General features: G+C 44.8%; 1 protein-coding gene across 2 annotated transcripts in view; it reads left to right on the forward strand.

Moving 5' to 3' along the window:
* The window catches only part of LOC138676323 (TRPM8 channel-associated factor homolog), a 151,252-nt gene that overhangs the window by 21,267 nt on the left and 103,607 nt on the right, over positions 1 to 26,378 (forward strand). For both annotated transcript variants that reach the window (XM_069765509.1, XM_069765510.1), the window contains exon 2: positions 13,925 to 14,554. In XM_069765509.1, coding sequence (XP_069621610.1) covers positions 13,938 to 14,554 — 617 coding nt within the window. In that variant the 5' untranslated portion in view covers positions 13,925 to 13,937. The remainder of the gene's footprint in view (positions 1 to 13,924; positions 14,555 to 26,378) is intronic.

A 26,378-nucleotide genomic window follows, 5' to 3' on the forward strand; every position in this document is an offset into this window, starting at 1 on the left:
AATACTGAGCAAATAACGTGTGAACGAGGTCTAATACAGGAGGAGATGACACACAGATATATACTATATACAGGAGGAGATGACACACAGGTATATACTATATACAGGGGAGATGACTCACACATATATACTATATACAGGGGAGATGACACAGGTATATACTATATACAGGAGCAGATGACACACAGATATATACTATATACAGGAGGAGATGACACACAGGTATATACTGTATACAGGGGAGATGACACACACATATATACTATATACAGGAGGAGATGACATACAGGTATATACTATATAAAAGAGGAGATGACACATAGGTATATAGAGGAGGAGATGACATACAGGTATATACTATATAGGAGGAGATGACATACAGGTATATACAGGAGGAGATGACACATAGGTACAGTGGGGCAAAAAAGTATTTAGTCAGTCAGCAATAGTGCAAGTTCCACCACTTAAAAAGATGAGAGGCGTCTGTAATTTACATCATAGGTAGACCTCAACTATGGGAGACAAACTGAGAAAAAAAAATCCAGAAAATCACATTGTCTGTTTTTTTAACATTTTATTTGCATATAATGGTGGAAAATAAGTATTTGGTCAGAAACAAAATTTAATCTCAATACTTTGTAATATATCCTTTGTTGGCAATGACAGAGGTCAAACGTTTTCTGTAAGTCTTCACAAGGTTGCCACACACTGTTGTTGGTATGTTGGCCCATTCCTCCATGCAGATCTCCTCTAGAGCAGTGATGTTTTTGGCTTTTCGCTTGGCAACACGGACTTTCAACTCCCTCCAAAGGTTTTCTATAGGGTTGAGATCTGGAGACTGGCTAGGCCACTCCAGGACCTTGAAATGCTTCTTACGAAGCCACTCCTTCGTTGCCCTGGCGGTGTGCTTTGGATCATTGTCATGTTGAAAGACCCATCCACGTTTCATCTTCAATGCCCTTGCTGATGGAAGGAGGTTTGCACTCAAAATCTCACGATTCATGGCCCCATTCATTCTTTCATGTACCCGGATCAGTCGTCCTGGCCCCTTTGCAGAGAAACAGCCCCAAAGCATGATGTTTCCACCACCATGCTTTACAGTGGGTATGGTGTTTGATGGATGCAACTCAGTATTCTTTTTCCTCCAAACACGACAAGTTGTGTTTCTACCAAACAGTTCCAGTTTGGTTTCATCAGACCATAGGACATTCTCCCAAAACTCCTCTGGATCATCCAAATGCTCTCTAGCAAACTTCAGACGGGCCCAGACATGTACTGGCTTAAGCAGTGGGACACATCTGGCACTGCAGGATCTGAGTCCATGGTGGCGTAGTGTGTTACTTATGGTAGGCCTTGTTATATTGGTCCCAGCTCTCTGCAGTTCATTCACTAGGTCCCCCCGCGTGGTTCTGGGATTTTTGCTCACCGTTCTTGTGATCATTCTGACCCCACGGGGGGGATTTTGCGTGGAGCCCCAGATCGAGGGAGATTATCAGTGGTCTTGTATGTCTTCCATTTTCTAATTATTGCTCCCACTGTTGATTTCTTCACTCCAAGCTGGTTGGCTATTGCAGCTTCAGTCTTCCCAGCCTGGTGCAGGGCTACAATTTTGTTTCCGGTGTCCTTTGACAGCTCTTTGGTCTTCACCATAGTGGAGTTTGGAGTCAGACTGTTTGAGGGTGTGCACAGGTGTCTTTTTATACTGATAACAAGTTTAAACAGGTGCCATTACTACAGGTAATGAGTGGAGGAAAGAGGAGACTCTTAAAGAAGAAGTTACAGGTCTGTGAGAGCCAGAAATCTTGATTGTTTGTTTCTGACCAAATACTTATTTTCCACCATAATATGCAAAAAAAATGATAAAAAAACAGACAATGTGATTTTCTGGATTTTTTTTTCTCAGTTTGTCTCCCATAGTTGAGGTCTACCTATGATGTAAATTACAGACGCCTCTCATCTTTTTAAGTGGTGGAACTTGCACTATTGCTGACTGACTAAATACTTTTTTGCCCCACTGTATATACAATATACAGGAGGAGATGACATACAGCAGGTATATACTATTTACAGGGGAGATTACATACAGGTATATACTATATACAGGAGATGACATACAGGTGTATACTATGTATAAGAGAGATGACAAACTTGTATATACTGAGGGGAAAATGAGAGGTGTGAGGTGAAAATGAGGGGTGTGAGGTGAAAATGAAAAGGTGTGAGTGCAAAATGAGAGGAGTGAGGGAAAATAGTGGAGTGATCGGAAAATGACAGATGTGAGGTCGAAATGACAAGTGTTAGGGGGGAATGAGAGGAGTGAGGGGTAAAATAAGAGGAGTGAGGGGGAAAATGAAAGGCGTGATGGGAAAATAAGAGAAGTGAGGTACTATAACTAACAACAGATATTTTTTATGCCCTGGCAACGCCGGGCTCTTCAGCTAGTATATGATAGATAATCGGTAAGCGCTTTCCATATTATACCAATACCAATGAGTCGGACTGTTGAGGGAGGATCTAAAGTGACCCTTCACGGTTAACTCAGTGATTTCCAAATTAATCTACAGGGTGTTGCCGGCAACTGAAAATGACCAGACGGAGACGAATGTCTCTGTTTGGGGGGGATCAAGCAGAAATTATACTTCAACCAATCAGCATAAGAACACGTTCACAGTTCTTAACCTATAAGAATGCAGGAACAGTCTGTATGTCAAAGTCTCATAGAACAATACACCCTCAGTCTCATGTCCTGCCCAGGTTGCAACAATCAAGGTCTCATCAATGTCTCATAACAGCTGTAAACTTTAGCCTACTAACAAAATTTATATCAAAACAACAAAATGGAGTCGAAAAGCACAAAATGGAGAATCTTTCACATTCCCCCCTAGATAAATTTGTTAATTAATGTCCAGCATCAGAGGTACTATCCCAAGCTATAAGCTCGAGGGGTACTGGTCTTCACATGGCTGGTGCCATGTTACCAGCCATGGCTGTTGCGGCGTACCCGTCCCCCCTGTATACTAGAATTTACAAATAACAATTATTGATAACAATGGCGGGGATCTTTTGAAGATAGCCATGCGCTTGGCTTCAACATCTTCATCAGGTAACTTTGTGAAATCGGTGTAGAGAAGAGCAGGGGTGGCAACGCTTTTGGTTTCATCATTAGTTGTCTTAGTGCAGGATTTCCTAATACATACAGAAATACACCAAAGAACAAGTTTTAGTATTACACACATGACAAGGATAAAGGCAGCGATGTGTAACAAACTTTGCAAGACTCCAGCTATCCAGCCCCAAAATCCCTTAAACCAATTGGCTGGATTAAAAAAGGAGAAGGTGTCTGCCCACCAACTGTCCTTATTACGGTCATTGTCTTTATCATATTGATCTGAGTCTTTTAATATTGGGTGCTATTGGGATCTGTATAATAACAGCATGCGGGTCCAATAACCTAAAACATACCACCCTGTGCTACTGTACTACAGTATATTGATTAGTGACTATAATAAGTTGGTTTTGGACAACAACAGTAGTATTAATTATATCCAATATATCCCAAATTTGATCATCTAGATAATCTGTGGCCCTAAGCAATTTATCCCACATGTGTGTAATCATAGGGTAAATGGAAATAGAACTAACAATTTTATTGGCTATACCCATCTGTACTACTAATCTTTCATGATATTGTACAAACTTATTATTCAAGGATGTTGGGGAATTTAGGCTGTCCCATGCGGTTATCAATATTATTATATGGAAATACGAAAAACCAAAACATTATGTTCCCTTATTTGCTACTAGTCTGTTTGACCAGCTTGCACTGCGATACGTGGATCCACGTCGGCCTTCCTTCCAGCTTTACTGACATAGGAGTAATGAGGAGGACTTGGTAGGGACCGTCATACAGGGGTTCTAGTTTTCTGACATAGCTTTTCACGACCATAAAACTACCAGGCTTCAAATTATGACAAGTGTCGGTTTCTGCTGAATCTGGAAGGGAAGAATAAACTAAAACATGGGTGTTAGCAAGATTTTTACTAAGCTGAATAACATATTGAACAGCACGGTCAGTTTCTTCTGGCAACTACTGAGACTGGAAATTTGCATCTGAGGGCCTAGCACCAAACAAGATGTCATATGGAGACAGGCCATGTTTTGCAATAGGGGTAGTACGAATGTGGTGCAGTACAATGGGTAGGAGCTCTGGCCATGGAGCCGTAGTCTCCTGCATCATTTTGGTCAATTGTCCCTTCAGTGTGCCGTTCAGCCTCTCAACTTTCCCACTAGATTGTGGAGAGTATGGAGGGCTACAGTGGATCCAAGCATTGTCAGAACCTCCTGAAACACATCAGAAGAAAAGACCGGACCTTGGTCACTTTCAACAACTTCTGGAACACCATATCTGCATATAACTTCCATCACCAGTTTCTTTGTTGTGGTCTTTGCAGTCATGTTGGTAACAGGGAATACTTCTGGCCAACTGGAGAACATGTCGACAACCACCAGACAATACTCATGCCTTCCAGACTTAGGCAAAGTGATGTGGTCCACCTGGAGCCTTTGGAAAGGATAGTCGGGCTTAGCAAGATGCTTTGGGGGTACACGTTGAAGTTGACCGGGATTGCAGGTCTGACAGATATTACATGCACGGTTGAGTGCTGTCAGGACTGTAGAAATACATGGAGCCCAGTAGAATTCTTGTACCAGGGCTAGGGCCTGTTTTTTCCTCGATGTGTGGGCCCATGTGCCCACGTGGCGATAGCAGGGTACATCCGCTTAGGGAGACACAAAAAGTTGGTCCTTTTTCCAGAGACCATTGTCCATACATGCTCCATCAGCTTTCCACCGCTTCACTTCTTCCTTTGGGGACATTCTCTGCATCGTCATTAAGCTGTCTCGCGGGGTCCGACAGAAAACCTCAGTCTGGCGTGGATCATCAGGTTCCTGTAGAGTCAGTGTTTCTTGTAACTGTTTATGCTGAGAGTGTGTGGTCACCATAGCTGGTATGGTCTGTTCAACGGGTAGGAGAGCAGCAGCTTTTGCTTGCATATCCGCAAAGGTGTTACCAACAGTCTGTGGACTGTTCCATAGTACCGTGCTCTTTAACTTTGGTAATGGCCACCTGGGTAGGTAATTTGATTGAGTCCATGAGGGTTTTAACAGCTTCAGCATTCTTCACTGGAGTCCCGGCGGTAGTAATAAACCCTTGATTGGCCCATAGGGCTCTGAAATCATGAGCAATACCAAATGCATACTGTGAGTCCGTGTATATATTAGCCCGCCTGTCTTTGGCCAGAACACATGCAGTAGACAGAGCCTGAAGTTCTGTGCTGACAGTGAGGGAGGGAGGGAGTGCAGCTCCGGGCAATACAGTGTCTTCCGTAGTAACAGTGTATCCGGTGTGGAATCTGCCAAAATCATCAGCATATTTTGAACCGTCTTTCAGGGCATTTGTAGAGAGGTTGCATTATGCGGGATGCGTCCAGTATCCACTGACGACAATAAGTACATAGTCCAAGAAAACGCTGGAGTTCAGTCTCATCTTTTGGGAAAGGAAGGGAACTGACGGCTATTTTTCTTTCTTCTGTGAGGTGTCTGGCACCCTGAAGGAGACAGTGACCCAAAAATATCACTTGACCAAGGCAGAACTGAAGTTTCGAGGCCGAAACCCGACAGTTCAGATCTGCCAGATACTTGAGGAGGCTAACAGTGGCAGCAATGGCTTCCTCCTCTGTTGTGCACACAACAAAAGATTACCCACATACTGAAGCAGCGTGACATAAGGATATTCTAACTGCCAGGGTAAAAGACACTCGCCCATATTTTTTGCAAACTGATTGGGACTGTTTTAGGCCCCTTGTGGCATAACTGTCCACATCAATTGTCGTACCTGATAAGTGAATGCAAACAGAAACTGGCAATCTGCGTGTAATGGAATGCTGAAGAAGGCATTGGCGAGGTCGATGACTTTGAACCAAGCAGCATCCCGAGATATCTGGGACAAGAGAGTATGTGGATTAGGCACCTCCGGAGTTTCCAGAACAGTAGCTGCATTAACTGCCCGTAGGTCTTGAACCAGCCGGTACACAGGGGGTTGGCCGGGTGGGGTCTTTTTCTTAACGGGAAACAAAGGCGTGTGTTACATGGGGAAACACGATACTATTATCGAGTAACGTTTGTATTTGACCCTTGAGGCCCCACTCCTGATCATGTTTCAAAGGGTACTGATGGACTTTGGGAAAAGGGGCACCAGATTTGAGAAACACTTTTACTGGTTCTACAGGCATTATTGGGGGTGGATCTGGGCCTATCAGGGCCATCATAACCGTGGGAAGGGCATGTAAGATACACATTTCATTATAAAATAATACAAGTCGGGCGGCACAGTCTCCAGTACGGAGGTTACGACCAGACTGCCCTCATAATAGGTGCTCGGCAGCGGTAAAAACAGCCATGATATTTCTGACCTCCGGTGCTCCTCAAAACAGAGAAAAAAACAGCTGTGTAATCCAAAATTATAAGAAAGAAAATGAGGGCACTCACCGGTCTTCTTGAAATACAAAAACTTTTATTGGCAACACATCCAGATAAAATTCATGGCCGGGAGCGACGGAGCCGGAGCTCTGGTGAGCAGGGGAGAACAGGGACGACGGCCGTTTCACGCTGTGCTTGCGCTTCTACGGGTCAGTTAGTGCAAGGGCAAGACAGCGGAAATATAGTGCCTGCCATGACACCTCCCTCCACCGCTAAGTCCCTCCCACCAACTAAAATGCACTCTTACTAAAAAGCACAATTTAAAAACAATGTAACGCAATAAGCGTTTCCTATGACTTACAAATATAGGCTGATATAAGAGATCAAATAACAGATTCATACAAAAACTGCTGGTATAAATGTCTACAAGAGCAATATATATCTTTGCAATCACAAACGGCCATTCATTGCTTACATCAAAACTACTTAAATTAACCACTTGGTTACAGAAAAATCGAGAGATCAACCCGGTCATTGAAGCCCAAGGGCCCCATCGCATTACTGCGCATGATCCATCTTGCCTCGGCTCTGAGGAGTAAGTTATCTAAATCACCTCCTCTAGCCGGCAGAGTGATCTTCTCGATTCCCGCAAAGGTGAGACAATCTGAACTCCCCCCATGTCTCTCTCTCACATGAGCGATCAAGCGTGGCACCCCCTTACCTACCTCCACCGACCTGCAATGTTCACGGAAACGAACAAACAACGGCCGTATAGTCTTCCCTATGTAGTAAAACCTGCAGGGACAGAAAACCACGTAGACTACGTGGTCCATCCTGCAGGTAATACAATCATTCACTACATGGGTTAGTGCTCCTATCCTCAGCACCCGGTCCGTTGTGTGTTGTTTACAAAAAGTGCAGTGTCCGCACCTAAAATTACCATGCGTTACCGCAGTACTCAACCAATTCTGATTAGGTTTAGATAACCAGTTTCTTACTATTCTGTCCCTTAGTCTGACGCTTCTTTTATTGGCTATCAAGGGACCTCTGGCAACAACACTCGCCAGTTCCTTGTCCTGCCCCAAGATATGCCAATTTATTTTCATGGCCAACCTGATCTGCCAATCCCTATTACTGTATGCGAAGCAAAACGTGAATCTCTTTCCTATCTCGGTACTCCGTGCTGGAGATCCAAACCCCTGCGCCATCTTCCTTTCCCTGGCTACTTTCTCTCTTGATGATACTAACAAGTTCTCCGGGTAACCCCTCTTTCTAAACCTTTGCAACATCTCATCTGATTGGCGTTCAAACCCCTCGTCAGTATTATGCACCCGACTTACCCTTAAGAATTGGCTGCGAGGCAGCGACTGTTTTGTATGCATAGGGTGAAAATTTTCAAACCGCATCATCGTATTTGCTGCCACGGGCTTGCGGTATAAAGATGTACAGATTTTACCGTTCTCAATCTCCACTAACACGTTCAAGAATTCCAACCGACGTCCTCCAAAAACTGACGTGAAGGACATATTCATATTATTACTACTATTCAGGTACAATATAAAGTGTCCGAAAAAATTTTCTGTGCTGTCCCAGACCACTACTACATCATCAATATACCTTTGATAGAATTTGATGTGCTGCAGGAAAATATTACTGCTTGCATAAATATATTTTTCCTCAAAGAGGCCCAAAAATAAATTAGCGAAAGTACATGCTACCGGAGTCCCCATCGCAGTCCCCACCTCTTGTACATACCAATCATCCAAGAACATAAACGCATTATGCGTCAGAATAAAGTCTAATCCTTCACAAATAAAATTAATAAATTCTCGACTCCTATCCGTGGTGCACAAGATCTGCCCAATGGCCTCAACACCAACCTTTTGCGGAATCCTAGTGTACAGGCTCTCTACGTCTTTAGAGGCTAATGAGTAGCCTTCATGCCACTCAAAATTTTGAACACTAGTAAGAAAAGAATTTGTGTCTTTCAAATAGGCCGGAATGTCTTTCAACATGGGGCGCAATAACCAATCAATGTACTGGGACAGGGGCTCAGTGAGCGACCCTATCCCAGACACGATCGGTCGCCCAGGAGGACATTGGACAGACCTGTGCACCTTCGGAATATGATACCAGTGGGGTCTGGTGGGGTCTGGTGGGGTGCAGGTCGGTGGAGGTAGGTAAGGGGGTGCCACGCTTGATCGCTCATGTGAGAGAGAGACATGGGGGAGTTCAGATTGTCTCACCTTTGCGGGAATCGAGAAGATCACTCTGCCGGCTAGAGGAGGTGATTTAGATAACTTACTCCTCAGAGCCGAGGCAAGATGGATCATGCGCAGTAATGCGATGGGGCCCTTGGGCTTCAATGACCGGGTTGATCTCTCGATTTTTCTGTAACCAAGTGGTTAATTTAAGTAGTTTTGATGTAAGCAGTGAATGGCCGTTTGTGATTGCAAAGATATATATTGCTCTTGTAGACATTTATACCAGCAGTTTTTGTATGAATCTGTTATTTGATCTCTTATATCAGCCTATATTTGTAAGTCATAGGAAACGCTTATTGCGTTACATTGTTTTTAAATTGTGCTTTTTAGTAAGAGTGCATTTTAGTTGGTGGGAGGGACTTAGCGGTGGAGGGAGGTGTCATGGCTGGCACTATTTCCGCTGTCTTGCCCTTGCACTAACTGACCCTTAGAAGCGCAAGCACAGCGCGAAACGGCCGTCGTCCCTGTTCTCCCCTGCTCACCAGAGCTCCGGCTCCGTCGCTCCCGGCCATGAATTTTATCTGGATGTGTTGCCAATAAAAGTTTTTGTATTTCAAGAAGACCGGTGAGTGCCCTCATTTTCTTTCTTATAATTTTGGATTACACACATTTCATTATGTTCATCTGCATATGGGTTATATAACGTAAATACCATCTGACCTTCATTTTGGAATTATATTCTGGAGCGGAACTGTGATAATAAATCTTCCCCCAGTAAATTTACCGGACATGAGGGAGAGATTACGAACTGAGCAGTAACTTCAGGGAAAGGTCCCACAGGGATGGGTTTTGTGAGAGTATATTTATTGAGTCTGCCATCTACTCTAATTAAAACAAGCTCTTGATCTGAGAATTAACATGGCGAGGGAGATTCCCAGACATAGGGTTAAAAGGGATATTGGAGTATGGGACTGGATTTGTGTAAGGGAGGAGGGCTGGATCTGGAGTCTGGGCCACTGATAAGGAACCAGCTGCATCCTTGTAACTGTGTGTGTGTGGGGGAGCTGAGATTGGAGCAGAAATCTGTTATGATCAGGTGGCCTTGGAGCAGCATGAAATGACCTTCGCTGGAGCAGTGGTAACTTTACTGACCGAAAACCCTGATCCTATCACCGCAACTAGAAGTAGCCGTGGGGTGTGCCTAATCAGACCTAGACACCTCGACACAGCCTAAGGACTAAATATCCCTAAAGATGGAAATAGTAAAACTCTCTTGCCTCAGAGTAGATCCTCAAAGGATAGATAGCCCCCCACAAATAATGACTGTGAGTAGGAGAGGAAAAGACACACGCAGACAGAAAACAGGGATAAGCAAAGGAGGCCACTTCTACCTAGATGGGAAAGGATAGTACAGGATACTATGCGGTCAGCATAAAACACTACAAAATATCCACAGCAGAAAAATACAAAAACTCCACCACCTAACTAAAGATGTGGAGAGTATATCTGCGACTCCAGCGAGTCCAACTAGACTGAGAAAAACATCAGGCACAGTCTAGCAGGATCAAAATAGAAACATGATAAGCACAGAAAATAAACACACAGCAGTTTGTCTAAAAAAATGAAGCAAACACTTATCTTAGCTGAATTGGCAGCAAGCAGGAGAGGCCAGGCAGAGGACCAACACTTCCAAAAGAACATTGACTACTGGCAAGGACTAATGAGTCCTGCACAGCTAAATACCCCAGTCAGAATTGCAATTAGCAGAAACACCTGTCCAAGACTGCTGCTCAGGAATAACTGCATTACCATCAACAACCACCGGAGGGAGCCCAAGAGCAGAATTCACAACAGAAATCACTGCGTCTACTGGTTTAACCTTTGATTTCCCTGTTGATGCAGAGCGGGTTAAGTTCTGAAAATCCTTTTTTTTTTTTTACTACTTTTAATGCATCATCTGGAGTGGAAGTCTCAATATCGGGTCTGACTGACATTATTTCCTCTTTCAATTCAGATTTAAGGCTGGACATTAAACCTACTACAAAAAGGTGTGTATGGGCTTTATTTTACAATGAGAATACCAGATCTTTAAATACTACCATAAGATGCCCATAGAACTTCTTGGCAGTCCAGGATATATTGGTGCCTTGGGGTTAAGGGGCATAAGGCTTACAGTCGGGAGTAGAGGCTCAATTTCCTGGGGAGGGACCATATTTCACTTTCAACTGCCAACTTATAATATTTCTTTGTACTGCAAAACAATATTGTTGTTTTGAACAAAACACAGATCTCCCAGCACGTTCTACACCAAGGACAGAAAATTCCGAGAAAACACAGCTATGTGCCCCTCCATACCAGAGACACAGAGATAAGAATTTAGAGCATTCCTCAACACAGAAAGAAGAAAGCAACAGCGCAGCTATATGACCTATCCCTCCCATCAGGTATCTTAGAAATTTACACAGAGAAACAGAATACAGCAGTTCTCAGACTTAATTAATTTCTACCAAACCTTCATCACACAATTCACATGCCAGAACACCTTAGAAAAACCAATGATTGAGAATATTTTCCTGCATTCCTGACAGATTTCTTTCCACGTCTTTGGGCTAACATGACACAACTTCAAATTCTTCTTTTTCTACCACGGAAACTGATTCTCCTTTAGAGCTATATATCCTTACTTTGTCGTGCACAATACCAGACCGGCCGTATTAGTTTGTTCCACTGGGTTTACCTGTCCCCCTCTGGGACAACCCAAAAACACGGTACTCAGTGAAAGGAGGAAAGCGTCTCAGACTAACCCTCCGGATACCCCTGGAAATATACATATATATCTATATATCCATGAGTTACGCATCCTACCCATCTTCGATCACCTCACCGCGCCTGATTCTAACAGTGATCAGGAATTCAGGATATTTTGACTATAAAGAGAATTACATCACTGGTCAATCCGGGGTGTCCGTCCCTTATGAGGTACGGTTCGAGCACTGGGCTCCCAACGGAACTACACCTCTATATGATTCCACCCAAGAATCACCCCATCATCGGGGACAAACCTCAGATCCTCTTTGCAGCAACAAACACTGGAAAACCACACCAAATGGTCAGTCTGAACAGTATAACTGCCAACTTACCGTGGTTGTTATGGGGGATGATCAGTCCCAATTTCCAGTGCCCGTGTCCAGTCCGAGGGTCCTTTGTCTTGTTGTCCTCCGGGGGGCAGAGGTGTTCCTGTTTGGGGCCCCACGTTTCGGGCGCCAACTGTTGAGGGAGGATCTAAAGTGATCCTTCACGGTTAACTCAGTGGTTTCCAAATTAATCTACAGGGCGTTGCCGGCAATTGAAAATGACCAGACGGAGACGAAAGTCTCTGTTTGGGGGGGATCAAGCAGATCTCTGGGCCCCCGTTTATTTTCTATGACTTTTCATAGTCATAGAAATTATACTTCAACCAATCAGCATAAGAACACGTTCACAGTTCTTAACCTATAAGAATGCAGGAACAGTCTGTACGTCAAAGTCTCGTAGAACAATACACCCTCAGTCTCATGTCCTGCCCATGTTGCAACAATCAAGGTCTCATCAAGGTCTCATAACAGCTGTAAACTTTAGCCTACTAACAAAATTTATATCAAAACAACAAAATGGAGTTGAAAAGCACAAAATGGAGAATCTTTCTTAATATGTTCCTTCACAGGACAATGTGTGCAAGGTCAGAATAGACTCACACAAAATAGCGCAACGCTCATGCGCACTGTAGCTCACAAATAAACCAGAAATGAGTGATATAAGAAAGCGGGATAAACAGCACAAATGATGGTACCCAAAAATGATAAATAAATATAAAATTGGCTAGGGTAAGAAATAATAACTAGTAGTAGTCACAAACAGAATAAGTAACCACAGCAAAAAGACAACAAAAATCTCAAAAAATGAAAAAAGAACCACAACAATATTACATCACAAAAATGTGATGAAAAATATGTACTGTATAAATATACATGGCATGACTAAAGTTTCATAGAACAGAACCGGACAGTTGGCTAAATAAAGCTCGCAAAGCTCAATTGTTCATTGAGACCCAAAGGACTCATGGATCTCAATATATAGATCCACCTTGTTTCACGTTGTACTATCTTTTTGTCCGAATCACCTAATCTCACCGAGGGGTGGATAACCTCAATAACCCTAAAGATTAAAGAACCAAGATCACCTCCATGTTCATTATTGATGTGTCGCGCAATTGGTGTGTCTCTGCCATGCCTGATATCACCAAGGTGTTCACTAATCTGGACCCGGAGTTCCCGTTTTGTCTTACCCACGTAGTCCTTGGGGCAGGAACACGTGCAGAGATACATAACACCTACAGTTCTGCAATTATCGAACTGTTTCATGGAGAATGTCCTGTTGGTAGCCGAACTTCAAAAGGTACTGGAAACACATACATGCTTGCAGAAAGAGCAATGCCCGCACCTGAATGTGCCCGTGGACCTATTGTCCAACCAAGTGCCCTGTTTTTTCGGAGGAACAAAGTGGCTCTGAACGACGTTATCTCTAATTGACTTCCCTCTTTTGTATGTAATCGATGGATGTGAAGAAACAAATGCGCCAACATCAGGGTCAGATTTCAATATCTGCCAATGCCTCCTAAAAATGTCCAACACTTTTTTTGGACTGATCATCAAAGGTACCAATTAAACGTGTGATAGATGTTGAATCAGTCTCAGCCTTAGGCAACAAAAGTGATGTCCTGTTTGAGTCCAAGGCAGCACCATAAGCGGAATCAATCACATCATCAGGATACCCCCTAGCCCTAAGAAATCTAAGTTCAGATGATCTGGTTCTGAAATCGCTCAGGGACGAGCAGTTCCTCCATAAACGAAGGAACTGTCCCTTTGGGATACCGCATTTACCATCTAGTGTGCCATATTCACGCCGAATTTATAATTGCCGATCGTTTTCTGATCAAATTCGCTCATCTCTATTCATGATCCACCAGCATGACATGGATCCTATAAAATTTAAATTTTATGGTCTGTTCAGTTTTTGTTATGGGGCCTTTTCTCATTTTGTCCAAAATTGTAGACAAAATCTGTAACAGAAGCTCCTAATAAAGCCTCTAATGCAGATGTGAACAGAGCATAAACAAATAGATTAAAAAGTTGTATTTTAACTTGCACAAAAAATAGTAAAAAATGACTATTAATAATGTGACTACAATTGTTTTTGTATTACAGGTTTATAAGAAATATGACAACCGATAAAGATAGATACTCCCTTGTCAAGGGTATCAAAAGCCTGGACTTCTCTGGCGACAAGGTGCCATGCAAACTACTTCTGAATGGTGACACCTCATTCCCAATTTTAGTGACTCCTAAAAAGCATGTTCTCATCGCTGCCTCTAAATATGGAAAAGGACGAGTAGTAGTTATGAGTCATGAAACATATTTGAATCTTCCTCCCTTCATGGATTTCCTGAAGAACTCAATATTCTGGCTAAAACCATCTTCAGAAGCAGTAATTGGTGTTGACAAGAAGTTCAACCATTTAGAGACGACCCTCTCCCAGTCTGGATGCAAAGTTGAAAAAATCTCTGGTCTGAAGAAAGGTTTGGGAGTGCTCTGTATATCTGGATATGATGATAGTCAGGCCGTGGAGATTGTATCCTTTGTAAAAGAAGGTGGAGGCCTTCTTATTGGAGCACAAGCCTGGCATTGGTCTTCTACCCACACACAAGATAATGTTCTGCTCCATTTTCCAGGAAATAAAATAACTTCTGTTGCTGGAGTGTATTTCACTGCTAAATATGGAGAAAAAGGTGTTTTTGATGTGAGTGACCACATGCCAAGGACGCCATGGTGGAATTAGTGAGTATTCAAATACATAAGATATCTAATAACGTAGAAATACAATTGTAGTTTTATCATGAAGTTACTGTAAAGGAAATTTCCAGGTTACTTTTTTGTTTCAGAGAGATGCTTTAAAGGGACACTGTCACCTGAATTTGGAGGGAACAATCTTCAGCCATGGAGGCGGGGTTTTTGGGTTTTTGATTCACCCTTTCCTTACCCGCTGGCTGCATGCTGGCTGCAATATTGGATTGAAGTTCATTCTCTGTCCTCCGTAGAACATGCCTGCACAAGGTAAGATTGCCTTGTGCAGGCGTGTACTATGGAGGACAGAGAATGAACTACAATCCAATATTGCAGCCAGCATGCAGCCAGCGGGTAAGGAAAGGGTGAATCAAACACCCAAAAACCCCGCCTCCATGGCTGAAGATTGTTCCCTCCAAATTCAGGTGACAGTGTCCCTTTAACAAAAATACACCTGCTTATATTTCAAATCCTTATTGTTTCCTCCACTATATTCTCATGGCTCACATTTATATTACTACTGTGATGATGTGACTTAACAACACAAGACCACTTATATGAAAAATTACATATAGGCTTTAAATAGTATCACATAGAAAAGAGGGTGACAAATAGCAGGAAAGGACATACATGTGACAAGTAGATTGTAAACTAATATCTTATATCTAACTATTGACACAGAGCAGGCATATAACAGTACCAATTTAATATAGTTTCAATTATCTCTTATGCTGTAACACAGGGGTCCCCAACCTGTAGCTCGGGAGCCACATGTGGCTCGCGGTCCCATGAATTGTGGCTCGCGGCTGTCTGCCAGATTGGTGCATTAGCTCCAGATTTAGTAAACTGGTATGAAGAGCAGATCTCAAAATGGTGAACTTTGTGAGTAGCCCTGCACAGAAGAGCAGATCTGGGTATACATCTACTGGTCTTGGGGGTTTAGAGATAATTTAAGCATGGTATGCTGGAGACAGGATGATACTACCGGTCAGAGGAGGTGCTTGAAGCTGGATGTGACTGTTGAGAGTGTGCGTGATGGGAGAATGCTGAATGGGGTGTGGTGGGAACTCCTGGATCTTGGTATACTGCTTTAGGGTGATTTGTGTGGAAAAGCTTTGGTTATCATTTTACCCGTAATGGGGGCTTTGGTTGCCACTACTGTGAGGGGGGGCAGTAGCTGGATGTGGCTCGCCACCCTCTTGCAGACCTGAATGTGGCTCTCAAGGTCAAAAAGGTTGGGGACCACTGCTGTAACATATAGTCTTTATCACCGTGTCTTGTCAGTAATGGATATCACTGTAAAAATAAGATTTTTACAGGACACAGAAAAGTAATAATATAATATATGGAATAACAATTCTAATTAACATATCCATCATGTCTTCTCTTGGAATGGTGCCCAGTTCGATGGGTGACATTCTATAGCCTCATTTCTCTGGAAATATGCTTTGCGTTAATGGGCTAAACCACATGTCAATGTCCATATTTACTTTGGCGATACCCCTACTTGATACTATATACAGAACCCATATGTATGCGTCTACGTGTGTATATATATATATATATATATGTGACACGCCCACCAGGGCCGTGGGATAATCAGAACCGGGTCGGACAGTTCTTTGGGGAAATCACGGGGCCGTGACCCGACTCCATTGACCTCGCTGTGCCGTAAAATGGGGAATATGTACTGTATATGGGATTTAACCTGACACCACCTGTGGTGTTTGGCAACGGATAGCCCACGCTGCTAAAGGAGATCGCTGGGGCTGATGGTGATGCAGCTGGGATATTCTGCTCCCCACAGGTGGAGCTCGGCCCCAGGGCTACCGGTTCCGTTTATGTCAAGCTTCATGTACCTTGTGGTGCAAGACTCAGGGCGCAAGAGATCACTGAAGGACACAAGGGCTGTAGTTTTCTTTTCCTTTACTTGATGGTTAATAGTACAAACCAGGGCACTGGTAACAGATCGTATTAAAGAGCCGGGCAGCCTGGAAGCAATTTTGGATACACCTGGCAAGATAGTTACGGAGGCCTTCCTTCTGCACTGTCCTCCCTTTTTCCTTGCTGCCTCACAGCTCACCCTCCTGCTGCTGTCTCTCTCTGTTTTTAAAAACAAACCGTTGCCCGTATGTCAGGCAGCTTGAGCCTATCACAGGGTGCCGTTCCTTTGTGTCGGCTCCAGGCTCTGGTATGCTGCTGTGCTGCCGGGTATTAGCTTGGGCCAGAACACCTGCAGTCCCCTACCCTCCGGATTTAGCTGCCGGGACTTCAGTACCCATGCAACCATGGACTCCGGTATCCGATTTGTAGAGCTCAGCTGTGGGACAAGTTTAATCACAGCTCCAGTCCCCAGGTTCTGCTCGACTTCTCTCCTACTGACACCTGGTAAGGGGACCCCTCTTTGCTACCAGGCATGACATTACTCCCTACGAGGAAGGCAATGCCACTGAAGCAACCGGACTCCTGGGGTGCCATATTCCACCCTAGTGAAATTTAGCACTCAAATTAACAAGTGAACAATCATAACTATTTGCAAGATTTCAAAAATAAAAATTACAATAACCAAAGCTCAAAAATAGTCCTGGTGATGATTACTCCATGTGTCATTGTCCACTATTCATTCCTGAGACAGATTGGTAACTATATACAAGTATTGTCCTGGTCACAAAGAGTCCAGTGACCCAATTGTCCATTAAATCAAGTAAAATAGGATTGCTCAGGAGTTCTTACAGAGTCTCTGTAGGCTCATATGCTTGACGGTTACATACTTACATTACATATTTACATATCTTATTTGCACAATCTACTTACATGCGGAATCTTACAGGGATTTGACCTAGGGTACTATGGGTAGACCTTCGTAGCACTGGTACTGGTGTAGTGCGCTCTCTATTGGCTGCGCTACAGGTGACTCTACGCAGCACGGGTATACCTGATGTTCTATGACCACTGATGCTCACCGTGGGCATGATAAATTTGCTGCTGGCAGAGGTTGGATTCTCTTGCTCCGCTGCTGGTGTGGCATCTGCTGCTTTATCCAGCAGGTCTTCAGGCTGGTCTTGAGTCGCATCTCTTTCTGGCACTACTAGCTGGGGGAAGGTCAAAAGGAGCACGACTATGGCCTGATTCACCCTTGTCCAATTTAGAGGGAACTCGCCGAGTACTGTGCTGATCTTTTCCTCTACCTCTTCCACTGGCTGAGGAATGTCTTGGTCTTCAATCCTTTTCTTTAGTTGATCAGGGCATGGTTTTAGATGATCCCTCGACACTGCAGCTGAGGTTTCTCCTCCATCTTTACTGATTACTGATGAGGCACACCTTGGTGATATCAAAGTCTGAAGGTAAAACGGTGTATGGCTCAGCCTCCCACTGGTCATCTAGTTTGTGAACTGGTATCTTCCTTTTGAGTACCTGTTCGCCAGGTGACAAGGAAACTGCAGGGGCATGCTGAATATAATTTCTTTCCTGCCTCTGTCTTGTCTGGGACAAACTTTTCTCTACACATTCTTGAACCTTGTGATATTGTTGCTGCCGTATCCCAGTCTGCATCTGGTGATGTCATCTCACGTGTTAAAACTTCCATGTCTAAGTCAATGGGTAACTTGCCTGGTCTTGCCCTCATCAGGCAGGCTGGTGTATAGTTGGTGGAGTTCACCGGGATGTAGTTATATAAGTCTACCAAATCTGGTAAGTTCTCTGGCACACAGGCTACGCTCTTCCAGGGGCAGAGTCTTCAACAGGTCTATTACTACCTGGTTAATTTTCTTGCATAACCCGTTGGTCTGGGGATGATTCGACGTGGTTCTTATTTTCTTACAGCCGTACAGGTTACAGAACTCCTGGAAAACTTCTGCTTGAAAGGCTGGGCCTTGGTTGGTAAGCACTTATTCAGGGTAACCGTGCGGGCGACAAAAGTGTTAATGAAATGTTTTGGCTGCTGTCTTCACCATCTGATCCTTCACTGGCACTACTACCAGGAACCGGGAGTAGTGGTCTACTATGGTGAGGGCGTAGACATAGCCTGACCGGCTTGGGGCCAGCTTCACATGGTCCAAGGCTACCAGCTCAATTGGTTGTTTGGTGACTATGGGCTGTAGGGGAGTCCTCTGGCTATCACATTCTTTCCATCTCAGGTTGCATGGACCACATTCTCAACACCATTTCTCAATAGCTTTCCTCATGCCAATCCAATTGAATCGCTCATGTAGCAGGACTCCCAACTTCTTCCACCCGAAGTGTCCTGCTCCATCGTGATACGTTTCTAAGACCATTGGCTCATCCCGCTTCAGGACTACCACCTGTCAGACCAGTTCGTGGGTTCAGGAGTTGACAAATCTCTGACACAGCTTCCCCTCATAGATGAACAGCTTGCCTTTTTCCTTCCACAACTGTTGGGTCTCTTGTGGAGCACCTGGACCAGGTTGCGAATCAGCTTGTGTCAGCAATTCCTTTACTAGGTGGACTGCCGGATCGCTGTCCTGCATTTCTGTCCATCAATGGTGGGGCAATGGGTTAATCGTTGCCTCTTGCACTGCATAGCGCTTGTCCCTCATGCAGGGGGAGCACTGGGCCGCACCAGGGCAGTGGAAGGCTGGTAACTCGATTTCTTTGAGTTCCTCTGGGTTTTCTCCCCCATCCGGCAAGTTGGGCATCCTGGACAGCGCATCAGCATTACCGTTTTTACGCCCCACCTGTTATTTGATGATAAATTCCTAATTGGACAGCCGAACTATCCATCTCTTCTCCAACACACCTAGCTTTGCCGTTTCAAGGTGGGTGAGAGGATTATTATTCGTGTAAATGGTAAACTTCACTGAAGCCAGGAAGTGCTTGAAGTGCTCCATTACCGCCTAGACTATGGCGAGAAACTCCAGTTTGGCCCTCTTGGACTGGCCTATTAAGAGGTCCTGCATAGGTCCCACTATCTTTGTGAAGCCCTTTATGAATCTCCTGTAGTAACCTGCCAGCCTGAGGAACTGCCGCACTTTTTGATAGTGGAGGGTCTTGGCCAGTCCTTGATCATGGTGACTTTTTCAGGGTCTGGTGCCACACCTTCGGCGCTTACCACGTGACCTAGGTACTGCACCTTGGGCTTCAACAGTTGGCACTTGGACGGCTTTACTTTCAGGCCAAAACCGGATAAGGCCTCAAACACCTCGGCCAGGTGGTCTTTGTATGTCTTTGAGCAGATGATGACATTGTCCAGATAAAACAAAATGGTTTTGAAGTTTGTATGTCCTAGGCAGCATTCCATTAACCGCTGGAATGTTCCCGGTGCATTGAAGAGCCCGAATGACATGCAGCTGAACTCACAGAGGCCCATTGGTGCATAAATGCTTTCTTCTCTCTGTCTGTCTCTGCCACGGGAACCTGCCAATACTCACTGGTGAGATCTAAAGTGGATAAATGGTTAGAGGATCTCAGTGCAGCTAATGATTCCTCAATCCGTGGTAACAGGTATGCATCTTTATGTGTAATGCGGTTAATCTGCCTGTAGTCAACACACATCCTCATTGTACCATCTTTCTTTCTAACAAGGACTAACGGTGCTGCCAAGGGGCTACAACTATCTCTGATTACCCAAGCCTCCTTCATTTCCCGTAACATACCCTTGGCACATTGATAGTGAGCTGGGGTACAGGCCAGTACCTCTCTTTAATGGGCAGATGATCTTCGGTGGGGATATGGTGTTGGACCCATTTTACCTGCCCAAATCTAGAGGGTGTTCGCTAAAGACCTGCTCATATTCTCGAACTACCTGGTAAACCCCATGCTTTTGGTGCGAAAGAGTGGAGTCAGCACCTATGGGTAGCTTCTGACACCAATCCTCCAGCTGCCCCTGAGAGCCATTGTCCTCATGGTCGGATGGAAGCAAGGGTTCCATGGCCTTTATTGCATTATTACTGACAGTGTACAGCTTAGCAAGGGTGGCATACCGGAGTAAATGGACCTCTTTCTCCCCACAATTCAGGATGCGTATCGGTACCCTCCCCTTGCGGACATCAACTACCCCTCTGGCTGTCAGGATGGTGGGTCTATTATCAGAGTACACTGGTTCTACCAGGGCCTGATAATCTTGACCCGAGGTCTATTGCTGCCCGACACCAAATCAACATTTCACTCCTAGGGGGTAATGCAACTGGGAATGGATCACTCACTCTGACACTGCCAACTTTTCCACCAGACAGCTCTACCTGTTGTTTCTGCATCAGGGCTCTGATTTCCTTTTGCAGGACACGCTGCTGACTGGAACTGGCGGTCTCAGCTACCTATTGCAACAAAACAATAATTTCTCTAAGACAATTCTCTATTACATTGATCCCTAGAGTAATCATAGGATGGCATTCTTGTCTGTCAATATCAACTATAATCAAACCTTGCGACTGCAATTCTTCTCGACCAACCTTGATGGTCACCTCCTTATACCCCGCCTGAGGCAAGGGCCGACCATTACTGGAAAAGATGTTAAAGTGTTTATCTGGGCTGCGAGTAATGTCTGAATCAGCCCAATACCATTTAAAAAGGATATATGGCATCATTGTCACCTGGGAGCCAGTGTGCAATAAAGCGTTTGTTGTAGCTGTTTTCGTTCTGACCCAATGACAGATATGCCAGATCACCAGTGAGGTCAAATCAGGATGTTACTCCATTCATTGACAAGCGCGCTTGGAGTAAAAGGAAACTGCACACAGGTTGTGAGCAAGTCACTTTATCTGCTTTTGTCACATGAGGTAGTATTTTATACCATTTACAGCAAATATAACTCAATGAAACTCATGTAGCCCCCCTGTTACCCCGGGTCATGCTGACCTTTATTTACCATGTACCCTGAACTGTTGTTTGTTGATATTGAAAACATATAAGATAAGATGTATAAAATCCTTGAATCGGAGAATACAAGACTACTGCATCATAAGAGCAAATTCTAGCAATTAAAGGCAAAAGCCAAATTAAAGCAAAACATTAAGCCTTCTATATCAATTTCCCCGTTTTGTAAATAGTGTAACCTTTGCCACAGGGTCAGCTGATGTCCACAAAGGAGCTACTGTCTCATGGGTCTAGTACCCATAAGGGGGCTTTCTACCTGCTTCACCCATCCACCCTCAGTATGGACACTCACTTCCCCTGTCAGCAGTGGTTATCTGGGGTCTGTAATACGCTATGGAAGGTTCAGCCTTAGATTCCTTTTCACACATACGCTATTCAATAACTTAGGTAATGCATATATTAGCGCTTTTACAGCTACATAAATTAAAAAACAAAATAATAAAACTTGCATGCAAGTCTGTAAAATACCAAAAAATCCATCCCACTAGGCCACTAAGCCAATTGGCTGGATTAAAAAAAAGGAGTCTCTGTATTGTATTAGTCTTATTGAGAACCTCAAGGACCCTAGAAAATCCGAGTCCAAGTCTCATTGTGTATGCAGTGTGGTGTTAATACCTTCCATGGCTCCAGGGGTAAGGCTATGTACAGCATAGTCCTTGCAGATACTGGGCTGTGTGTATAGATCCAACAGTCTTGGATCTGTACACTGGCGTGGATCCAGGTGGGCTTTCCCTCCGGTTTCACTGAGGTGGATGTGGTCAGCTAGACTTTAAAACGGGCCATCAAACCGTGGATCTAGGCTCCTTCTTATGTGTCTGCGTATGACCACCCAATTATGGTGCACGTCTGTACTTTCATTAGGATCTGGAATGGATGAGAACACATGTTTATGCACCACATTAAGTCTTTTCTGCAAGGCCTGGACATACAGTAGGCTGTCATAGAGCCGTGTTGCATTTGTAGCACCTGTGGGAAGTACAGACCAGTCTTTGGGGAACTACCAAACAGGACTTCAAAAGGAGACAAGCCTGTCTTTCTATTTGGAATGTGTCTGACTGAAGAGTGCAAGAGACAAGCACTCTACCCAGTTCTTTCCTGTGTCTGCCGTGGCCTTTGAATTTTCAGTTTGTGTCCCGTTTAGTCTTTCCACCTTCCCACTACACTGTAGTCTATATGGTGTATGTTATGTTTGCTGTATTCCCAGGACCTGCATGATTTCCCTCATTATTTCTCCTGTGAACTATGTACCCCTATCACTTTCTATGGTTTCTGTGACACCGTATCTGCAGATCAGTTCTTTCATTAGTTTGTCTGCATTTGTTTTAGCATTTGCACATTTTACCGGATAGGCGTCCGGCCAACCAGATAAGAGATTTACACATACTAGGACATTTTTCATACACCCCACCTTGGGTAGCTGTATGTAGGCAATCTGCAGTCTCTGAAATGGGTAGAGAGGCATGGGTGTCGCTTTCTTAGGGACTTTTACTGTTTTACCTGGGTTGTGCTGTGCACAGATGAGGCATGACTGCACGAGTTTCGCGGCTGTGTAACTGAAACCAGGAGCGATCCAGAAGGCATTTACCATGGCACGCATGTGACTTTTTGAGGGCTGAGTGGGGCCATGTGTTGCTTGTGCCATGATTGGGAATAGGGACCTCTGTAAACACACGCTGACTCCCCACCATCGTCCTCTGCTCCCTAAGCCACCTTGCTGCTACTTTAGCAGCCTCATCCGCCCTTCTGTTGCCCTCTACCTCCACAGAGTCACCTTTTGTGTGTGCTTTCATTTTGATTATGCAAACCTGGACTGGTAACATCAATGCCCCCATTAATTGTTTCACCAGCTCTGGATTTTTAATGGGCTTGCCAGCTGATGTAAGAAATGCTCTGCTTCTCCAGATAGGGCCATAATCATGGGATATCCCCCATGCATAATTCGAATCTGTGTAAATGTTAGCGACTTTATCTGCAGCAGTTCTACACTCCTCAGTGAGTGCCTTCAACTCTGCCTCCTGCGCTGACATATGAGGAGGGAGTAATTCAGCTTGGATTACATCATGTGAGGATACTACTGCATATCCAGTGTAGTCACCCACCCTGGTGGTAACTGGAGCCATCTACAAAAAACTCAAAATCTGCATTACGATCAGGTTTTTTTTTCATGAACGTGTGCAAAACCCACTGTTTCCTGGCTCATCAGTTCTATGCAGTCATGCTCATGCGTCATGTCAAAGTACTCTTCCTCACTTGCTAATACTGTCACCAATTCCCCCTTTTCTGAATCCACAGGCAGAAGGCTGGCTGGATTCAAAACATTACATCTTTTGAGGGAGACTTATTCAGGAATTAGAAGAGCACATTCAAGTCTGAGCTGTCTGGCCTTAGCCAAGTGTTTTGGTTGAACTTGTATGGCATGGATGTCATGTGGGGAGCAAATTGTCAAAGGAAAAGTCAGTGTGATCTCACATGCCTAGCAGTAGTGCAGCAGCTCCTACAGCATGGACACACGTAGGAGACCCTCTGATCACTAGGTCTAATTGTGCTGAGTAGTAAGCTATGGTCTCTGTTTTCCTCCATGCTGTTGTGTCAGCACTGCCTGTTTTCTCTCTTCAGTTAGGTGTCTTGTACCTTCAGCAATACAGTGGCCTAAAACCCTTCTATTTCACATTCATCGGGATGACATCAAGCACGTCAGTGAGGACTGGCCATTCTCCCACGTACTTGTGGATTGTGCCCTTGTAAGGGCAATGGGGTACTTGGTACTGGGTCCTTCAGTTTCCTCGGCGGGGATGTCACGATGGCCCGACCCGGACCGTGGCCCTATGAGGGGCGCCCAATGAAAGGGTAGAGTTTGTAGATAATGGTAGTGTTCGTGACGCCACTTGTGGTATTCGGTCAGAGTGACCGACGCTGCTTAGGGGTCCGCTGGCGTGATGGATTTGCAGCTAGATGGTACACCTTCCCACAGGTGAAGTATATCCCCAGGGCTTCCCAGAAGTGTAGATGTTGATGGTGGGTGGTGCAAGGTGCGGTGAATAACGAGGACACAATGGGTGCAGTCTCTTTACCTTTACTGAAAGCTTCATCATCCACAGTCCAGGGTGCCGGATGACAGGGTAGGCAGAGTCCGACCGGTCTGATGGCAATTCCAGAGTCCCCTTATCCAGGTTGAAATCAGTAGCCTTCCCCTTGTGCACAGGAACGTAGTAGGTCCTTACTTGAATTGGCTACCATAAGGTCCTCACTCTTGTTACTTCTCTCTCTCTGTCCCCCAGATGGATAGGACATAACCCATATGACGGTGGTGGCCTGAGGCTATTTTATAGGGACCCTAGCGTCGCCCCTCCTCCGTATTGCCACCTTGTCTGCTTAGGTTCTCAGGTCGGACAGCCAACTTGGAATCGACTGTCCTGCCGGTCTCTGAAGTAAAGCATAGAGTCTATTACTCGCTCGGTGTTCCGGCCACCGGATCTGCGCTCAGTGGAAGGCAGCCTGCCTCTAGCTGGTCTCCCACTGATGTTTTACTCCTGTTGCTATGACTTCTGTGCTCACTCACTACGGCACACATCCTTTCTTGCCCTTTCTTAGGAGGCTGCCGCATAGGTTGCAGGCGCAGCTCCGTGTCCTTCTTTCCCTTTCTTGGGCCGAGCCCAGTCTGCTCCTCTCCTCCTCCTGGCTCCAACTCTCTCCAACTCTTACTGTCCTAACTTCCTAACCAACCCCCAGTTTTACCCAAGTGTGAGGAGTGGCCTAATAGATAGAACCTTTTGCTCCCCCTGGTGGCCGGCATGTGAAGTGTGTGTGTGGCTGTGGTACCTGGCAAGGTGAACTCCTTTGGTGCCATCAGACGTAACATCACTCCCCCTAGTGGAAGAACTACATTACTGCAATGACCAGGAGTCTGGGGTGCTGCACTTGTCTCCCTGTTTTGTTGTCCCGGTCATCTTACTCCTGGGGCAATGGCCCTCTGCCCCAGGAGTTGCTTGTTTGAATTACAGAATCTTGTGATGTGCCCTGTTGTGAATTTCCGCTCTTGGGCTCCCTCCGGTGGTTGTAAGTGGCACTTTTGTGAGTTCTGCTCTTGGGCTCCCTCTTGTGGTTTCTAGTGGTATGGCTGCTCCTTGGAGTTAGCTGTCTTCAGCTGCTTCCACTGATCGTCTTTTCTGCTCGGCTATTTATGCCTGGCTCTGTCCTTCAGCCAGTGCCACTTGTAAATGGTTCCTGGTTGGATTCACATCTCTTTGGAGTTCCCTGTTATCCTGACCAGTTCAGCAAAGCTAAGTTTTTGCTTGCTCTTTTCTGTTCACAGTTTGTGGACTTATCCGTTCTGTGCTTCTATGTTTGTCCAGCATTATCAGTATGAATTAGTTCTGTCTTGCTGGAAACTCTGGGAGGCAGATTTACCCTCCACACCTTTAGTCAGGTGTGGAGATTTTTAGTAAACTCTGCGTGGATTTTTGTAGTGTTTTATACTGACCGCACAGTATTCCATCCTGTCCTATCTATCAAGTTAGACTGGCCTCCTGTGCTCGTCCTGGTTTCAATCTGTGTATGTCTTTTCCCTCTCCACTCACAGTCATTATTTGTGGGGGCTAATCTATCTTTTGGGGATTTTCTCTGAGGCAAGATAGTTTTCCTGCTTCTATCTTTAGGGGTAGTTAGCTCTTAGGTGGTGACGAGGTGCCTAGGGAGAGTTAGGAGCACCCCACGGCTACTTCTAGTGTTGTGTTGAGCTTAGGGACTGCGGTCAGTACAGTTACCACTTCTTTCAGAGCTCGTTCCATGTTGCTCCTAAACCACCGCATCATAACAGTACAAGTGGCCAAAAATGAATTAAATGCATCTCAAAAGAAGGAAAAGAAAGTTCTGAACCAATTTTTTTTCTGTGCTCTGGTTTGTCTTTTTTTTCCTCTTTATATCTGGGTGGTTCAGGATATATGCTCTGGCATGGATGTTCAGGGTTTGTTTTCTCGTGTGGATCAAC

The sequence above is a fragment of the Ranitomeya imitator genome, chromosome 4 (assembly GCF_032444005.1).
Source record: "Ranitomeya imitator isolate aRanImi1 chromosome 4, aRanImi1.pri, whole genome shotgun sequence".
In the NCBI taxonomy this organism is placed as follows: domain Eukaryota; kingdom Metazoa; phylum Chordata; class Amphibia; order Anura; family Dendrobatidae; genus Ranitomeya; species Ranitomeya imitator.